The sequence below is a fragment of the Pelodiscus sinensis genome, chromosome 19 (genome assembly GCF_052426305.1).
Source record: "Pelodiscus sinensis isolate ZL-2025 chromosome 19, ASM5242630v1, whole genome shotgun sequence".
Taxonomy (NCBI): domain Eukaryota; kingdom Metazoa; phylum Chordata; order Testudines; family Trionychidae; genus Pelodiscus; species Pelodiscus sinensis.
In genome coordinates, this window is record NC_143070.1 from 32,790,735 (window position 1) to 32,807,538 (window position 16,804).

The 16,804-nt window shown below is 62.8% G+C and overlaps 1 protein-coding gene across 1 annotated transcript in view; it reads left to right on the forward strand.

Annotated features, from left to right (window-relative positions):
* The first annotated feature begins 2,443 nt into the window (after positions 1-2,443).
* LOC149523084 (uncharacterized) overlaps positions 2,444-16,804 on the forward strand; it is a 31,370-nt gene continuing 17,009 nt past the window's right edge. Inside the window, exons 1-2 of the mRNA XM_089771242.1 lie at positions 2,444-2,804; positions 7,146-7,600. Coding sequence (XP_089627368.1) covers positions 7,229-7,600 — 372 coding nt within the window. The 5' untranslated portion in view covers positions 2,444-2,804; positions 7,146-7,228. The remainder of the gene's footprint in view (positions 2,805-7,145; positions 7,601-16,804) is intronic.

Here is a 16,804-nt window from a genome sequence, read left to right on the forward strand (position 1 = left end):
CGCAGGGGGTGTCACGGTCGCAGGGGAGGTTGTGGGGGGCTCGCAGGGGGTGTCACGGTCGCAGGGGAGGTTGTGGGGGGGCTCGCAGGGGGGTGTCACGGTCGCAGGGGGGTTGCGGGGGGCTCGCAGGGGGTGTCACGGTCACAGGGGGGTTGTGGGGGGCTCGCAGGGGGTGTCACGGTCGCAGGGGAGGTTGCGGGGGGCTCGCAGGGGGTGTCACGGTCGCAGGGGAGGTTGCGGGGGGCTCGCAGGGGGTGTCACGGTCGCAGGGGGGTTGTGGGGGGGCTCGCAGGGGGGTGTCACGGTCGCAGGGGGGTTGTGGGGGGGCTCGCAGGGGGTGTCACGGTCGCAGGGGGGGTTGTGGGGGGCTCGCAGGGGGGTGTCACGGTCGCAGGGGGGTTGGGGGGGCTCGCGGGGGGGTGTCACGGTCGCAGGGGAGGGTTGTGGGGGGCTCGCGGGGGGGTGTCACGGTCGCAGGGGAGGTTGTGGGGGGCTCGCGGGGGGGTGTCACGGTCGCAGGGGGGGTTGTGGGGGGCTCGCAGGGGGTGTCACGGTCGCAGGGGAGGGTTGTGGGGGGCTCGCGGGGGGGTGTCACGGTCGCAGGGGAGGTTGTGGGGGGCTCGCAGGGGGGTGTCACGGTCGCAGGGGAGGTTGCGGGGGGGCTCGCAGGGGGTGTCACGGTCGCAGGGGAGGTTGCGGGGGGGCTCGCAGGGGGGTGTCACGGTCGCAGGGGAGGTTGCGGGGGGCTCGCAGGGGGGTGTCACGGTCGCAGGGGAGGTTGCGGGGGGCTCGCAGGGGGTGTCACGGTCGCAGGGGAGGTTGCGGGGGGCTCGCAGGGGGTGTCACGGTTGCAGGGGAGGTTGCGGGGGGCTCGCAGGGGGTGTCACGGTCGCAGGGGAGGTTGTGGGGGGCTCGCGGGGGGGTGTCACGGTCGCAGGGGGGGTTGTGGGGGGCTCGCAGGGGGTGTCACGGTCGCAGGGGGGGTTGTGGGGGGCTCGCAGGGGGGTGTCACGGTCGCAGGGGGGGTTGCGGGGGGCTCGCAGGGGGGTGTCACGGTCTCAGGGGAGGTTGCGGGGGGCTCGCAGGGGGGTGTCACGGTCGCAGGGGGGTTGTGGGGGGCTCGCAGGGGGGTGTCACGGTCGCAGGGGAGGTTGTGGGGGGCTCGCAGGGGGGTGTCACGGTCACAGGGGGATGGTGGGGGGCTCGCAGGGGGGTGTCACGGTCGCAGGGGAGGTTGTGGGGGGGCTCGCAGGGGGTGTCACGGTCGCAGGGGAGGTTGCGGGGGGCTCGCAGGGGGGTGTCACGGTCGCAGGGGGGTTGTGGGGGGCTCGCAGGGGGGGTCACGGTCGCAGGGGGGTTGCGGGGGGCTCGCAGGGGGGTGTCACGGTCGCAGGGGGGTTGTGGGGGGCTCGCAGGGGGTGTCACGGTCGCAGGGGGGGTTGTGGGGGGCTCGCAGGGGGTGTCACGGTCGCAGGGGGGGTTGTGGGGGGCTCGCAGGGGGTGTCACGGTCGCAGGGGGGGTTGTGGGGGGCTCGCAGGGGGTGTCACGGTCGCAGGGGGGGTTGTGGGGGGCTCGCAGGGGGTGTCACGGTCGCAGGGGGGGTTGTGGGGGGCTCGCAGGGGGTGTCACGGTCGCAGGGGGGGTTGCGGGGGGCTCGCAGGGGGTGTCACGGTCGCAGGGGGGGTTGCGGGGGGCTCGCAGGGGGGTGTCACGGTCGCAGGGGGGGTTGCGGGGGGCTCGCAGGGGGTGTCACGGTCGCAGGGGGGGTTGCGGGGGGCTCGCAGGGGGTGTCACGGTCGCAGGGGAGGTTGCGGGGGGCTCGCAGGGGGGTGTCACGGTCACAGGGGGGTTGCGGGGGGCTCGCAGGGGGGTGTCACGGTCGCAGGGGGGTTGCGGGGGGCTCGCAGGGGGTGTCACGGTCGCAGGGGGGGTTGCGGGGGGCTCGCAGGGGGTGTCACGGTCGCAGGGGGGGTTGCGGGGGGCTCGCAGGGGGGTGTCACGGTCGCAGGGGAGGTTGCGGGGGGCTCGCGGGGGTGTCACGGTCGCAGGGGGGTCGCGGGGGGGGGGTCCCAGGAGCTGCCTGCCCCGGCCCAGGGCCCGGCCCCCCCCCGCACGTGCCGCGTGTCTCGGCCCAGGCGGGGTGACACGTTCTGGGCCCGGGCACCGGGTCTGGGCGGGGGGCGGGGCCCGAGCTCGCGCGCTCCCGCCGCAGGATCCCGAGCGGCGGGTCCGTGTCACGCGCCAGGAGGCGGGGCCCGTGACGTCGCTGTGGCTCCGCGCTCTGATTGGTTCATGGAGCCCCGGATCCGGCCCCCTTCCGAATCCCTCGCCCCCCGCCCTCAGTGTCTCTGGGGCCGCTCGTCACTCCAGTCGCGGCAGCTGGGCAGGGGAATCCCCATCACCCGGGCGGGAGAGCAAGGGGCGGGGCAATCAACGTCATTGATGACGCCATACGGAGGCGGGGAAATCGCACGTCACTCGGGCCTGACAGCCGGGGGTTCGCTTGTCACTAGGGCTTCAGAGCAAGGGGCGGAGCGAGCAACGTCACTGAGGGGAGCCCCTCGGTCTGAGCTAAGCCCTGGCGCGGGATTCTCATCGGAGTCATTGACCGCTGCGCATGCGCGGTCTGACCGCGCCCGCCCCATTCCCTGCGTTCCCGGCCGTGCTCAGGCCCCGCGCCGCGCGCCCTGAGGCGGGAGCCGTTGGAAGGGGCCGTTGGCGCCGTTACTCGCTGAGGGGCTGGCCGCAGCGCAGCGCGAGGGAGCTGGGGGGAGGGGCTGCGACTCCCCGGCCTGCGCTGCGGGTGGGTCCGGCGCTGGGGATCGGCCCCCCTCGGGCTCTCGGCCCCTCCTGATGCTCCCGCCGGGCGGGGGGTGCGCGGGGGACTGTGGGGGGGATTTGAACACGGGGGGGGGCCTGGCTGGGCAGCGGGCTGAGGGGCGCAGGGGAGGCCCTGTGAGGGGGCGGGGGGGGGGCCTGGCTGGGCAGCGGGCTGAGGGGCGCAGGGGAGGCCCTGTGAGGGGGCGGGGGGGGGCCTGGCTGGGCGGCGGGCTGAGGGGCGCAGGGGAGGCCCTGTGAGGGGGCGGGGGGGGGCCTGGCTGGGCGGCGGGCTGAGGGGCGCAGGGGAGGCCCTGTGAGGGGGCGGGGGGGGGCCTGGCTGGGCGGCGGGCTGAGGGGCGCAGGGGAGGCCCTGTGAGGGGGCGGGGGGGGGCCTGGCTGGGCAGCGGGCTGAGGGGCGCAGGGGAGGCCCTGTGAGGGGGCAGGAGGGGGGGGGGCCTGGCTGGGCAGCGGGCTGAGGGGCGCAGGGGAGGCCCTGTGAGGGGGCAGGAGGGGGGGGCCTGGCTGGGCAGCGGGCTGAGGGGCGCAGGGGAGGCCCTGTGAGGGGGCGGGGGGGGGGCCTGGCTGGGCAGCGGGCTGAGGGGCGCAGGGGAGGCCCTGTGAGGGGGCGGGGGGGGGCCTGGCTGGGCGGCGGGCTGAGGGGCGCAGGGGAGGCCCTGTGAGGGGGCGGGGGGGGGCCTGGCTGGGCGGCGGGCTGAGGGGCGCAGGGGAGGCCCTGTGAGGGGGCGGGGGGGGGCCTGGCTGGGCGGCGGGCTGAGGGGCGCAGGGGAGGCCCTGTGAGGGGGCGGGGGGGGCCTGGCTGGGCAGCGGGCTGAGGGGCGCAGGGGAGGCCCTGTGAGGGGGCAGGAGGGGGGGGGGCCTGGCTGGGCAGCGGGCTGAGGGGCGCAGGGGAGGCCCTGTGAGGGGGCAGGAGGGGGGGGCCTGGCTGGGCAGCGGGCTGAGGGGCGCAGGGGAGGCCCTGTGAGGGGGCGGGGGGGGGGCCTGGCTGGGCAGCGGGCTGAGGGGCGCAGGGGAGGCCCTGTGAGGGGGCGGGGGGGGGCCTGGCTGGGCAGCGGGCTGAGGGGCGCAGGGGAGGCCCTGTGAGGGGGCAGGGGGGGGCCTGGCTGGGCAGCGGGCTGAGGGGCGCAGGGGAGGCCCTGTGAGGGGGCGGGGGGGGGCCTGGCTGGGCGGCGGGCTGAGGGGCGCAGGGGAGGCCCTGTGAGGGGGCAGGAGGGGGGGGGGCCTGGCTGGGCAGCGGGCTGAGGGGCGCAGGGGAGGCCCTGTGAGGGGGCAGGAGGGGGGGGCCTGGCTGGGCAGCGGGCTGAGGGGTGCAGGGGAGGCCCTGTGAGGGGGCGGGGGGGGGGGCCTGGCTGGGCAGCGGGCTGAGGGGCGCAGGGGAGGCCCTGTGAGGGGGCGGGGGGGGGGCCTGGCTGGGCAGCGGGCTGAGGGGCGCAGGGGAGGCCCTGTGAGGGGGCGGGGGGGGGGCCTGGCTGGGCAGCGGGCTGAGGGGCGCAGGGGAGGCCCTGTGAGGGGGCGGGGGGGGGCCTGGCTGGGCGGCGGGCTGAGGGGCGCAGGGGAGGCCCTGTGAGGGGGCGGGGGGGGGCCTGGCTGGGCGGCGGGCTGAGGGGCGCAGGGGAGGCCCTGTGAGGGGGCGGGGGGGGGCCTGGCTGGGCGGCGGGCTGAGGGGCGCAGGGGAGGCCCTGTGAGGGGGAAGGGGGGGGCCTGGCTGGGCAGCGGGCTGAGGGGCGCAGGGGAGGCCCTGTGAGGGGGCAGGGGGGGGCCTGGCTGGGCAGCGGGCTGAGGGGCGCAGGGGAGGCCCTGTGAGGGGGCAGGAGGGGGGGGCCTGGCTGGGCAGTGGGCTGAGGGGTGCAGGGGAGGCCCTGTGAGGGGGCAGGGGGGGGCCTGGCTGGGCAGCGGGCTGAGGGGCGCAGGGGAGGCCCTGTGAGGGGGCAGGAGGGGGGGGCCTGGCTGGGCAGCGGGCTGAGGGGCGCAGGGGAGGCCCTGTGAGGGGGCAGGAGGGGGGGGCCTGGCTGGGCAGCGGGCTGAGGGGCGCAGGGGAGGCCCTGTGAGGGGGCGGGGGGGGGGCCTGGCTGGGCAGCGGGCTGAGGGGCGCAGGGGAGGCCCTGTGAGGGGGCGGGGGGGGGCCTGGCTGGGCAGCGGGCTGAGGGGCGCAGGGGAGGCCCTGTGAGGGGGCAGGGGGGGGCCTGGCTGGGCAGCGGGCTGAGGGGCGCAGGGGAGGCCCTGTGAGGGGGCGGGGGGGGCCTGGCTGGGCGGCGGGCTGAGGGGCGCAGGGGAGGCCCTGTGAGGGGGCGGGGGGGGGCCTGGCTGGGCGGCGGGCTGAGGGGCGCAGGGGAGGCCCTGTGAGGGGGCGGGGGGGGGCCTGGCTGGGCGGCGGGCTGAGGGGCGCAGGGGAGGCCCTGTGAGGGGGCGGGGGGGGGCCTGGCTGGGCAGCGGGCTGAGGGGCGCAGGGGAGGCCCTGTGAGGGGGCAGGAGGGGGGGGGGCCTGGCTGGGCAGCGGGCTGAGGGGCGCAGGGGAGGCCCTGTGAGGGGGCAGGAGGGGGGGGCCTGGCTGGGCAGCGGGCTGAGGGGCGCAGGGGAGGCCCTGTGAGGGGGCGGGGGGGGGCCTGGCTGGGCAGCGGGCTGAGGGGCGCAGGGGAGGCCCTGTGAGGGGGCAGGGGGGGGCCTGGCTGGGCAGCGGGCTGAGGGGCGCAGGGGAGGCCCTGTGAGGGGGCGGGGGGGGCCTGGCTGGGCGGCGGGCTGAGGGGCGCAGGGGAGGCCCTGTGAGGGGGCGGGGGGGGGCCTGGCTGGGCGGCGGGCTGAGGGGCGCAGGGGAGGCCCTGTGAGGGGGCGGGGGGGGGCCTGCCTGGGCAGCGGGCTGAGGGGCGCAGGGGAGGCCCTGTGAGGGGGCAGGAGGGGGGGGGGCCTGGCTGGGCAGCGGGCTGAGGGGCGCAGGGGAGGCCCTGTGAGGGGGCAGGAGGGGGGGCCTGGCTGGGCAGCGGGCTGAGGGGCGCAGGGGAGGCCCTGTGAGGGGGCGGGGGGGGCCTGGCTTGGCAGCGGGCTGAGGGGCGCAGGGGAGGCCCTGTGAGGGGCGGGGGGGGGGCCTGGCTGGGCAGCGGGCTGAGGGGCGCAGGGGAGGCCCTGTGAGGGGCGGGGGGGGGGCCTGGCTGGGCAGCGGGCTGAGGGGCGCAGGGGAGGCCCTGTGAGGGGGCGGGGGGGGGGCCTGGCTGGGCGGCGGGCTGAGGGGCGCAGGGGAGGCCCTGTGAGGGGGCGGGGGGGGGCCTGGCTGGGCGGCGGGCTGAGGGGCGCAGGGGAGGCCCTGTGAGGGGGCAGGGGGGGGCCTGGCTGGGCGGCGGGCTGAGGGGCGCAGGGGAGGCCCTGTGAGGGGGCAGGGGGGGGCCTGGCTGGGCAGCGGGCTGAGGGGCGCAGGGGGGGGCCTGGCTGGGCAGCGGGCTGAGGGGCGCAGGGGAGGCCCTGTGAGGGGGCGGGGGGGGCCCTGGCTGGGCGGCGGGCTGAGGGGCGCAGGGGAGGCCCTGTGAGGGGGCGGGGGGGGGCCTGGCTGGGCAGCGGGCTGAGGGGCGCAGGGGAGGCCCTGTGAGGGGGCGGGGGGGGCCTGGCTGGGCGGCGGGCTGAGGGGCCCAGGGGAGGCCCTGTGAGGGGGCAGGAGGGGGGGGGGCCTGGCTGGGCAGCGGGCTGAGGGGCGCAGGGGAGGCCCTGTGAGGGGGCGGGGGGGGCCTGGCTGGGCAGCGGGCTGAGGGGCGCAGGGGAGGCCCTGTGAGGGGGCAGGAGGGGGGGGGCCTGGCTGGGCAGTGGGCTGAGGGGCGCAGGGGAGGCCCTGTGAGGGGGAAGGGGGGGGCCTGGCTGGGCAGTGGGCTGAGGGGCGCAGGGGAGGCCCTGTGAGGGGGCGGGGGGGGGCCTGGCTGGGCAGGGGGCTGAGGGGCGCAGGGGAGGCCCTGTGAGGGGGCGGGGGGGGGCCTGGCTGGGCAGTGGGCTGAGGGGCGCAGGGGAGGCCCTGTGAGGGGGCAGGAGGGGGGGGGCCTGGCTGGGCAGCGGGCTGAGGGGCGCAGGGGAGGCCCTGTGAGAGGGCGGGGGGGGGGCCTGGCTGGGCAGCGGGCTGAGGGGTGCAGGGGAGGCCCTGTGAGGGGGCAGGAGGGGGGGGCCTGGCTGGGCAGCGGGCTGAGGGGTGCAGGGGAGGCCCTGTGAGGGGGCAGGGGGGGGCCTGGCTGGGCAGCGGGCTGAGGGGCGCAGGGGAGGCCCTGTGAGGGGGCAGGGGGGGAGCGAAGCTTTTGGGGTTTTTTTGGTTTTTACTTTTGATTTTTTGTATCCTCAGTGCTGGTGCCTCAGACCCCGCCCCCCGGGCCTGCCCCCCCATTGCCGAGCGCAGGGAAGTGGCTGCCCAGCCCAGAGGCAGCCATGGCTGCAGAGAGCCCCGTGGAAAGTGTCCGGGAGGAAGCGCCGCGTCCCGTCTGTCTGGAGGATTTCACAGCCCCTGTCACTCTGGAGTGTGGGCACAATTCCTGCCAGGCCCCCCTCAGCCCTCAGGGCAGAGACACTGAGCAGCAGGGACCCCTCCGGCCCAACCGGCAGCTGGCAAACGTGGTGGAACTAGCCAAGCCGCTGAGTTTCCAGGCAGCAAAGAGAGCAAGATGGGACGGGGTGTGTGGGGAGCACCAGGAGGCTCTGACGCTGTTCTGTGAAGAGGATCAAACTCCCGTCTGTGTGGTGTGTGACAGATCCTGGGATCAAACGGTGGCGCCCATACAGGAAGCTGCCCAGGAGTACAAGGTACAGAGTTGCTGTCCAGTGTGATGGGAAATAACGTTGGGTTTTAATTACAGGCTAATTTCACTGAGTGTTACCGGGCACAGGTGTAGCACAGCTCTGTGAAGCCTTCATGGTACCAGAGATGCTGTAAAAAGTAAACGTTCTGGCTTTGTGGCAACTTATGTCAAGTCTTTACAGATACCTGATGTGGGAAATGTTTCTCTGAGGCTCTAAATCCTGAAACCCGGCTCTCACTGGTGGCGCGAGGGGTGTTTGCACAAGGGAAGTTGTTAACAATCAGAGAGGTTTAGATCACAGGAGCTACAGGCCACTCAGCCAGTGAGCTGTCTTGGGACTGGAGAAGGGGAGGTTACAAGCTGTTACTGATTGGAGGAACAGGACTAATAATCTGGCATTTGCCTTATAGACCCGCTGTGGCATCTGGGCCCTGCACAACACCCAGCATGGGAAAGTCCCTGCCCTAACTGGTGAGGGGGAAATCTCGCTCCCCTGGGGTACAGAGCCCCCAGAAGGGTTCGAGGCCGGAGGTCAAATCAGTGAGGCAGGAAAGAAACTTAGAAGAGAAAACTTTATGATGCATGCATGCAGGCTGTCACTTCCAAGAGTGAAGCAGCAGCCCTGACAGACAGATTCAGGTATCCTATATACAGAATGCTTAGACAGTTCAGTTGTGGATTGTTCTTCTTTAACATATCAAAGTCTCAGCAGAAGTACTCTGAGACTTCTGTTCACCCCAGGAGTGCTAGAAGTAAGTTTTTACAGTACACAAAGCCACATGAGAACTTGAGTGGAGGAGTCTACAAGGCAAACCGTGACAAAGATAAGGGTTTACATGACAAATTGTGACAGACTAGGAGTATCCATGAATTTGAGATAGCTCTAATCAAAGACCCTTACAAATGACTAATTTGATTTCTCTCTGTTACAGGGAGAGAGGCCTGGAAAACTTTTTAACCCTTACAGCAGTTTTCTTTTAGAAAGTTATGATTTCTGCACAGTCTCCCCTTAGACACAATTGGAGTTATTTGATTTTCCCCACAATTCCCCCCTTTAATACTCCTATTGGAGTATTACTCAAAGTTTATTCTAGACATTCTTAGGTATTCTTCCTTTGCTAGGATGAAGTCTCATCTTAGAGGGAGGTTTTCTTTATCTGCTGGGTAAATGACCCACTGCCCATTCAACCCCAGATCTTTACCAGTGCCAATTTTGCTTTCAAAACACAATGGAAACATAGTCCCTGATGGATGTAATGCTTGAGTAAGGGGAATCCCTGAGGCAATCAGCTTTTTATGCCAAATCTGCCGGTTCCCCCCCATGACTATGTACTTCTGGCACAGTGTTATCATTCTGGGCATCTACCCACTCCCGCTCTCCTGTAGAGTACTGACTACCAGTAGATCTGAATTTTAGGGGTCTGGTCCACAGGGAGGCAGGAGTTGGGATAAACTGTAATGGTAAAAGGCCTTCAGAGCCTATTATAAGCTGTTCACATATCCAACAGTCACTTGTATTGGTGAGGGACAAACCTTCTGCAGGGCTTCCCAATAAGGGTGAGGAAAGTTATATACTAAGGCTACTCTGACTACTAAAAGAAGGAAAACAATCCCCATCTTATAGTATCTTAAGTCTCTAAAGTAGAAGGATAATAATAATATAGTAATTATCTAGCACCTAGCAAAGCAGTCTCTTTAACTAAGCTTAATCAGTTAGTATTGTTTGGCTTGCCTCTGCAGGCACTCTTCGAGATTTCGTAGTCTCTTAGTTCACTCAATACTGGAATGGATTCCCCTTTGAGAGCTACAGGGCTCCAGGCTCACCTGTAGGTCTTTGCTGGTACAGTCCTACCTCTCAGGTTGTACCTCGAAGCTCCTGGTGGAGGCCGGTTTGGTAACAGTCTGGTTTGAGAGTTTGCCGCCTCGGTCCGCTGAACCTCGTCCTCAGGTGATTCCTCCAGGGAGGGGTCCTGGGTGACGGGGTCAATCAGCTCTGTTGGATCTGCAGTTCGGCATACATGACTTGCGTGGATCCACAAGCGGCGCTCCTTCACCTTTACTGCTGTGTGGGTGATGAACAGCAATTGGAACGGTCCTTTCCACCGGGCTGTCAGGGAATTCTTTCTGCGATGTTTCTTCACGAACACGTAGTCGCCTGGTTGGATGTTGTGGCACAGTACATCAGTAGGTACTGGGAGGGCTTCCTTTACCTGCAGGTTCAAGCTCTCCTAACCGTCATTTTATGTCTAGGTTTCTTCTTTCTGTGTGGCTGTTAGCCTGTGGGCCTCCTGCAACATTAAACTGCTTACAAATCACACATGAATTAGATATTCTTGACAGCTTCTAGGTGCACGCCTGGGGCGTACCCTTGTTTTGGGATTTGTGAGGCCACCCCCCTTTTGCTCATGTGTGTCATTTGATGAGACACCTGAGCAAGCTGCCGTGTGAGAGATTTTTGGGGCGACTGGGCAGCCATCAGGTGCACCCATTATCCCAGCTGGAGATAAGGAGCAGCCTGCTTTCTCCCAAAGGTTTTTCTCTGCAGGATGAGCAGCTTGCTGTAGTTCTATCAGGTCCTGCAAAGAAACAGGGAGAGAAAGAGAGACCAGAATCTGAGAGGGAGTCAGAGGTCCATGTGCTGCTGCATGTCTGGCGGCTGCATCAGCATTCCCATTACCCAGAGAACCAGGATCAATGGCACCTGTGTGGGCCGGGCAATGGGTAATAGAGAGGGATGTGGGTAGCTGAATAGCATCAAGGAGTTGGGAGATAAGGGGACCATGAGAGATAGCAGAGCCAGAAGAGGTAAGGAAACCTCGTTGTTTCCAAATTTGTTCTGTGGCATGACAGACAGAGAAAGCATACTTTGAGTCAGTATAAATGGCAGCAGACTGTCCGGACGCTAAAAGGCAAGCACGAATTAAAGCGATGAGCTCAGCAGACTGAGCTGATTTGATTTCTGGAAGAGAAAAAAACCTTTAAAACATTATTATCTGAGACCACTGCATATCCAGCCTTTAGTTTACCAACTGCATTTCTTTTACATGAGCTATCAGTATACAATACAAGATCTGCATTTTCCAGCAGTTGAGCAGACAAATTTTTGGGGAGGTTTTACACAGTGCTCAAGCAATTCTTCACAGTTATGGGTATGTGCTTTACCATTAGAGGGTAAAGGAGAAAAAGTAGCTGGGTTAAGTACATTACATCTTTGAATTACCACATTTGGGGAAGAGAGGATAACATTCTCATACAGGGTTTGTCTCTGAACAGACAGGTGCTGAGTGCGGTGTCGCTGTAAGAGAGCACAGACAGCATGAGGGACCTGTAAGATAATGCTGTGGCCTAATGTGACAGGTTGGGCTTTTTTAAAGTAATTCAGCAGTAGCTGCAACTGCCTTCAGACAAAGTGGGAACCCACGGACTACTGAGTCCAGTGTTGCAGAAAAATAAGCTACTGGACGAGGTGTGGGTCCAAGGGGTTGACAGAGAGCTCCAGCTGCAATTCCATCCTGTTCATGACAAAACAGAGTAAAAGGCTTGCTATATTTAGGTAAGCCCACTGTGCAGAAGAGTTTTAAGGGAAAGGAAAGCAGATTCACATTCTGGGGACCAGGTCACTGGGTCAGGAGCTAAGATTAAGAGTAGAATAGTAAGGGGTCTGGTGAGTCCAGAAAAGTTAGGAATCCATTGTCTGCAATATCCTGCAGTACCCAGAAATTTGTATACCTGACTTTGGTGAAAGGGTGAGGAATGAAAAAAAAACTTGAGATTCGCTCAGGTGTTAACTGGCGGCCATCTCCTAAAAGTAAATGTTCCAAGTACTGAACTCTTTGTTTTACAAATTGCAATTTGGCTTTGGAAGCCTTGTGACCCTTATTAGCAAGACACTTTAACACATAGGAGGTATCAGTTTTACATCTTTCCTCAGTTTCACTAGCAATTAACACATCATCAACATACTGAACTGCAGGGAAGAGAGAGAGAGTTAAGGTCAGCTTTTTAAAAACTGAGAAAACAGAGTAGGGCTTTTACAATAACTTTACAAAAACATGTCCAGGTTAATTGATGACCCTGAAAGGAAAAGGCAAAGAGAAATTGGGAATTCTTATGCACTGGAATAGAAAAGAAGGCAGAACATAAATCTATTACAGAAAACCAGGTTAGGTACTACTGGAAATCTAGGGATTACAAACTTATTAATGGCTCTTAGGTTTTCTTCAAATCTATAGATTTGCTTTTTCACAGGTAGTATAGGTGTATTACATGGTGAAGTTGTATAAACAAGTATCCCTTGTTTAAGGAGGGAGAGATTACAGGCTTAATGCCCTCTTGTGCCTCCCTAGCCAATAGATACAGGGCTACCCTTGGGAAAGGCTTGTTGTGTCTGTATGTTATTTGCACTGGTGTTGCAGAGGCTAGCAACCCCACTTCATTCACAATGGGCTGCCCACAATGTCTCTGGGACATCTGAGAGGTCCAGGAGGGGTGTATGTCCTGAGGTCTCATCAGATTCCTCTGAGAGTAGTAATGCCATCAAATTTGGAGCCTGATAGGGGGGAAGGTCAACAAATATCCCTTCCTCTCTACAGAGAAGGTTTGCACCCAATTTACACAACAAGTCAGGTCCCATAAGGTTTACAAGAGAAAAGGGAGATAACAGGAAAGAATGTTCAGCTGACAAGGGTCCAAAGCGGGGTGGGGGTGCAGATGGCACATCTGGGGAATCAAGCTGTTTCTTTAGAGTAGCCAATTCTTGCTGCAGCTTTTCAATAGAATCTTTTTTTTGCTAGCCATAATGCTCTGATTATTTTTTTTTACTGCCACATCCTCCCAGAGGCACCAATATTCCATCTGGTTAGGATGTTTTTCCTCGAGGAAAACTCTAAGATAAGCAAGATTTTGTAAGTCAAAGCTCTAGTTGCCATGTATTCTGGGAATTCCCCTGAGTATAGCCATTCCAAATGCTTAATAATTCCTTAAGTCTCCTTAGTTTCAAACCTGCAGGCAATTCCTAGCTGACTGATCATCTGAGACAAGGGAGTCCCAGGCTGTGAGAAACCTTTCCCCTCAGTAGGAGACAGACTTGAGGGAGCAATCTTATCCATGTTAGCACTGTCTTGTCCAAGGACAGCGCAGGAGCCCAACAGTACTACCCTCTCCAAGGATAGCACAGGCGTCCAGCAACACTACCCTCTCCAAGGATAGTGTGGGAGTCCACACAAACTGTCAGCTTCACTTACACTCCTTATGTGCCGGGGGAAACCGCCCTTGCTTTCAGCAGCTGTGCAGTGACACTGACAGCACTGGTGCGGCTGCAGTCCCACTCCGGACTTCACTCAGTCAAAACCATGCGCTTGGACTCGCCACCAATCAGTCAGCAACAACAACAACAACAACAAAATCCAACCCCTATTTGGCTATACCCAGTGTTTTCGTTTTAAATTTCCCTCAAGCCTCTTAACAAAAAAATTTTAAGTAAAAGATGACTCTTACCGCCAGCCGGTCCAGCTGGTGACGAGAACAGGGAGGCGGACCGGGGGATTTTAAATGGATCCCTTACCCTCCAGATGCGCGCTGTAGTCCGTTCCCATTCCCCGTCATCAGCCTTTCCAACTGGAGTTCCAAGCCATCCCACTTCTGACACCAAATTGAGGGGGAAATCTCGCTCCCCTGGGGTACAGAGCCCCCAGAAGGGTTCGAGGCCGGAGGTCAAATCAGTGAGGCAGGAAAGAAACTTAGAAGAGAAAACTTTATGATGCATGCATGCAGGCTGTCACTTCCAAGAGTGAAGCAGCAGCCCTGACAGACAGATTCAGGTATCCTATATACAGAATGCTTAGACAGTTCAGTTGTGGATTGTTCTTCTTTAACATATCAAAGTCTCAGCAGAAGTACTCTGAGACTTCTGTTCACCCCAGGAGTGCTAGAAGTAAGTTTGTACAGTACACAAAGCCACATGAGAACTTGAGTGGAGGAGTCTACAAGGCAAACCGTGACAAAGATAAGGGTTTACATGACAAATTGTGACAGACTAGGAGTATCCATGAATTTGAGATAGTCATTTGTAAGGGTCTTTGATTAGAGCTAATTTGATTTCTCTCTGTTACAGGGAGAGAGGCCTGGAAAACTTTTTAACCCTTACAGCAGTTTTCTTTTAGAAAGTTATGATTTCTGCACAGTCTCCCCTTAGACACAATTGGAGTTATTTGATTTTCCCCACACTGGTAGGGACCCAGCTCCCTGCCCCTCAGCATCACTGAACAGTGATGAAGTGTGGCCCCTATTAGGAAAAGATGCCTTGATAAAGCCCCAGGCCCAGCAGGGAGAGGAGGTTTCCCACTAAGATGCTGAACTCCTGGGCTCCTCCATGAGGGGTTAAACTCTGATGCAGCAGCTGGCACTAGATGAGGTTGCTGGCTGGATGCTGTGTGGGACCCCAAGCACCTTCAGTCCACCCATAGCAGGGTTTCAGGAAGCACAGGTCTATGCCAGGCAGAACTGGGATTCAACTGGATTGTAGCAAGAGTTCAAACTGGTTAACTGATGAGCTAATGTTTATCGGTGCTAGTTAAACTTCCCACTGTCCCAGCAGTGCCTGCTTGCCTCTGGCAGCTAACGTCAGTCTACAGCTGCTGGGAGTTCCTGTCTGCCAGCAGTTATTGTGGCTGCCCCCAGCAGACCTTGTGAGAGATCCCCGATACCAGGAGAGCCTATTTCCACTACCAGCCCTGCCTGTCAGCAGGTTAAAAAATACTGTCACTGATAAAATTGTATTTGGTTTCAGCCGTGGTCCCCAACTCGGTGCCCGCCAGCGCCGTGGCGCCCGCTGGCCCCTTTATGCCCGCGGAGCAACCTGGGCTGGCCCCGCCCCCGGGCGTGCGGCAGGTGCCAGCCCCGGGCACATGGCCGGCCCCGCCCCCGGGTGCGCCGCGCGTGCCCTTGCCGGCCTTGGCCCCGCCCCCGGGTGCACCGCGCGTGCCCTTGCCGGCCCCAGCCCCCGAGTGCGCCGCGTGTGCCCTTGCCAGCGCTGGCGCTGGCCCTGGGGTGCCGCGTGTGCTGGCCCCAGCCGCGCGGAACCTGGGCAGTCCCTGCCCGGGATCGCTGCACATGCCACTGCTGGCCTCGGGCATGTGGCGCATGCTTGGCCCCGCCCCCAGTAACGTGGCCTGTGAGTGCCCCCGTACACGCAAAAGTGGGCGGCCCCGCCCCCAGGCTCCCGGCAGCCCCAAAAGTTTGGGGACCACTGGGTTACAGGATTAGTATTGTTAAGCATTTTACCTCCCTAATCCCCACCTGCATCATTCTTTAGGAAAGTGCCACCACCGATCCGTCCTCCACCTTTGCAGGTGTCCTCCTGCATCCTCAGGGTATGTCTACACCACAGTGTTAATGTGAGTTACCTTAATTTGAAATTGTGAATTCGAATTAAGTTAACTTGAATTAACACGTGTACACACAAAATGCAGTTTGAATTGAGTTGTCCACTGAGTGGACACAGAATCAGATTTAAGGCCGGCTGGAACCAGGTCAGGGGTGTCTTTGTGTGGCTGTTGCCTGAGGCTGAAGCTTGTGCGTAAGGGGACACACACACAACCCCCGCCCCGCCCCGGGCAGCCAATGCTCAGGTTTCCCTGCATGCTTTCCTGCCTTGCTGTGGGACAGCAAAGCATTTGTATCTCGGAGTACTCTGGTTGCTCTCACTCAAGACACCATAGCACTCTGCAACATGGAGCCAGAGCAGCCCCTGGGCACCCGGGTGCATCTCATGGATGCGTTGCTATCAGCCTGCTGCAGGCTGCCATCCGGGACATCCATCGGGGGGGCTGTCAGTATTCAGGAGGCCCTGCGGGAGAGCGTCCACCCTGAGGAGCACTCAGCCTCCTTGGTCTGCCCCACTGGGGGCTTGTGCCTCATTCCTCCCTCATGTCCTTCCCCTAACCCCCCTTCCTGATGCCCAATAAAATACCTGTATTTTCATGAACAAAAACTCTTTATTTAACAAAACTGGGGGGGATGAATCCCTGGTGAGAGTTGGGAAAGAAAGCTGGAGAGGGGAGGAGGGAGAGGGACACCTGGGAGGAGGGATCTGGAAGGAGAAGGCAAGGGAGAGGAGAACCTCAGGGTTGGGGGTCTTGCTGGCCCTTCTGTCTCCCAGCACTGCATGTGTGGGGGCCTTGGCGTCCCCGGGGGGGGGAGGGGGAACAGGTGCGGGGGGAGGAAGAAGAAGCGGGAGGGAGAGCAGGAGTGGGAGGAGGAGCGATAGCTGGGGCAGCCATGGGGGCTGGAGCGGCAGCCAGCACCAATCTCTGCACCAGGGTCTACAGGTTGTCGTGGATGGCACGGCCCTGCTCCAGCAGCTCCTGCAAGCCCTCCTGCTGCAGGTCTTCCTCCACCCAGCGCTCCTGGCAGCAGACCTGCCTGGCATATAGTGCCAGGTGCTGCTGGTGGTGTGGTACTCTAGGTGCCGGGTCATCCTGCTGGCCCGGGTGCGGGAGGCTGTCCTGGGCGGGGTGGTGCGCCCTGCTCTCGTGGCTGGTGCAGCTGTGGAGAAACAAGAGACCTGCTCAGTTATCCCTGGGGACACGGTGGGTGAAACCCTGCCCCGCTCTGCAAGGTGAGGACGGCAGGTCTCCGCACCATCATGTCCTGATATCCCTGGCAGTGTGAGCTGGCCCAGGACTGTATCGATGCCCCTGTGCTGTATATTGTGTGGGGGGGAGGGGGGGAGATGTGCCCTGCCTCTGCATAGAGGGAGCTTCTGGAGAGAGGGCATTGTGCAGTGTCTGTCCCCGGGGTCAGGAGCATGTCATGTGCCTTCATACATACATGCGTTTGAGTAACAGGCCAGGGCCCCTGTGTGGCACATGCACATGTTGCTGCATGATCTGTGGTCAGCAAGGACCACACACGCAGTCCCTAGTCTCCCCCCCACACCCTTCTCTCCTCCCCCCCCTCCCCCACATAAGGGGACAGTGATGGCACTCGCATGTTGAGGCCTCCCTGGCCTTGGACGACACTGGCAACAAGCTTGCTGGCATGGCTCTGGGTGCCGGGGTGCACGGTAGGCTCCTTCCAGGCTGTGTTTCCAAATTAACTTTGCTGTGTAGACATACCCTCAGTCTTCTCCTGTCTCTTTTTCTATGGACAAACCCACGTCCAGGGCTGAGTCCCTGCTGGACAAGGGCAGAGTTCCACAAAACTGGGA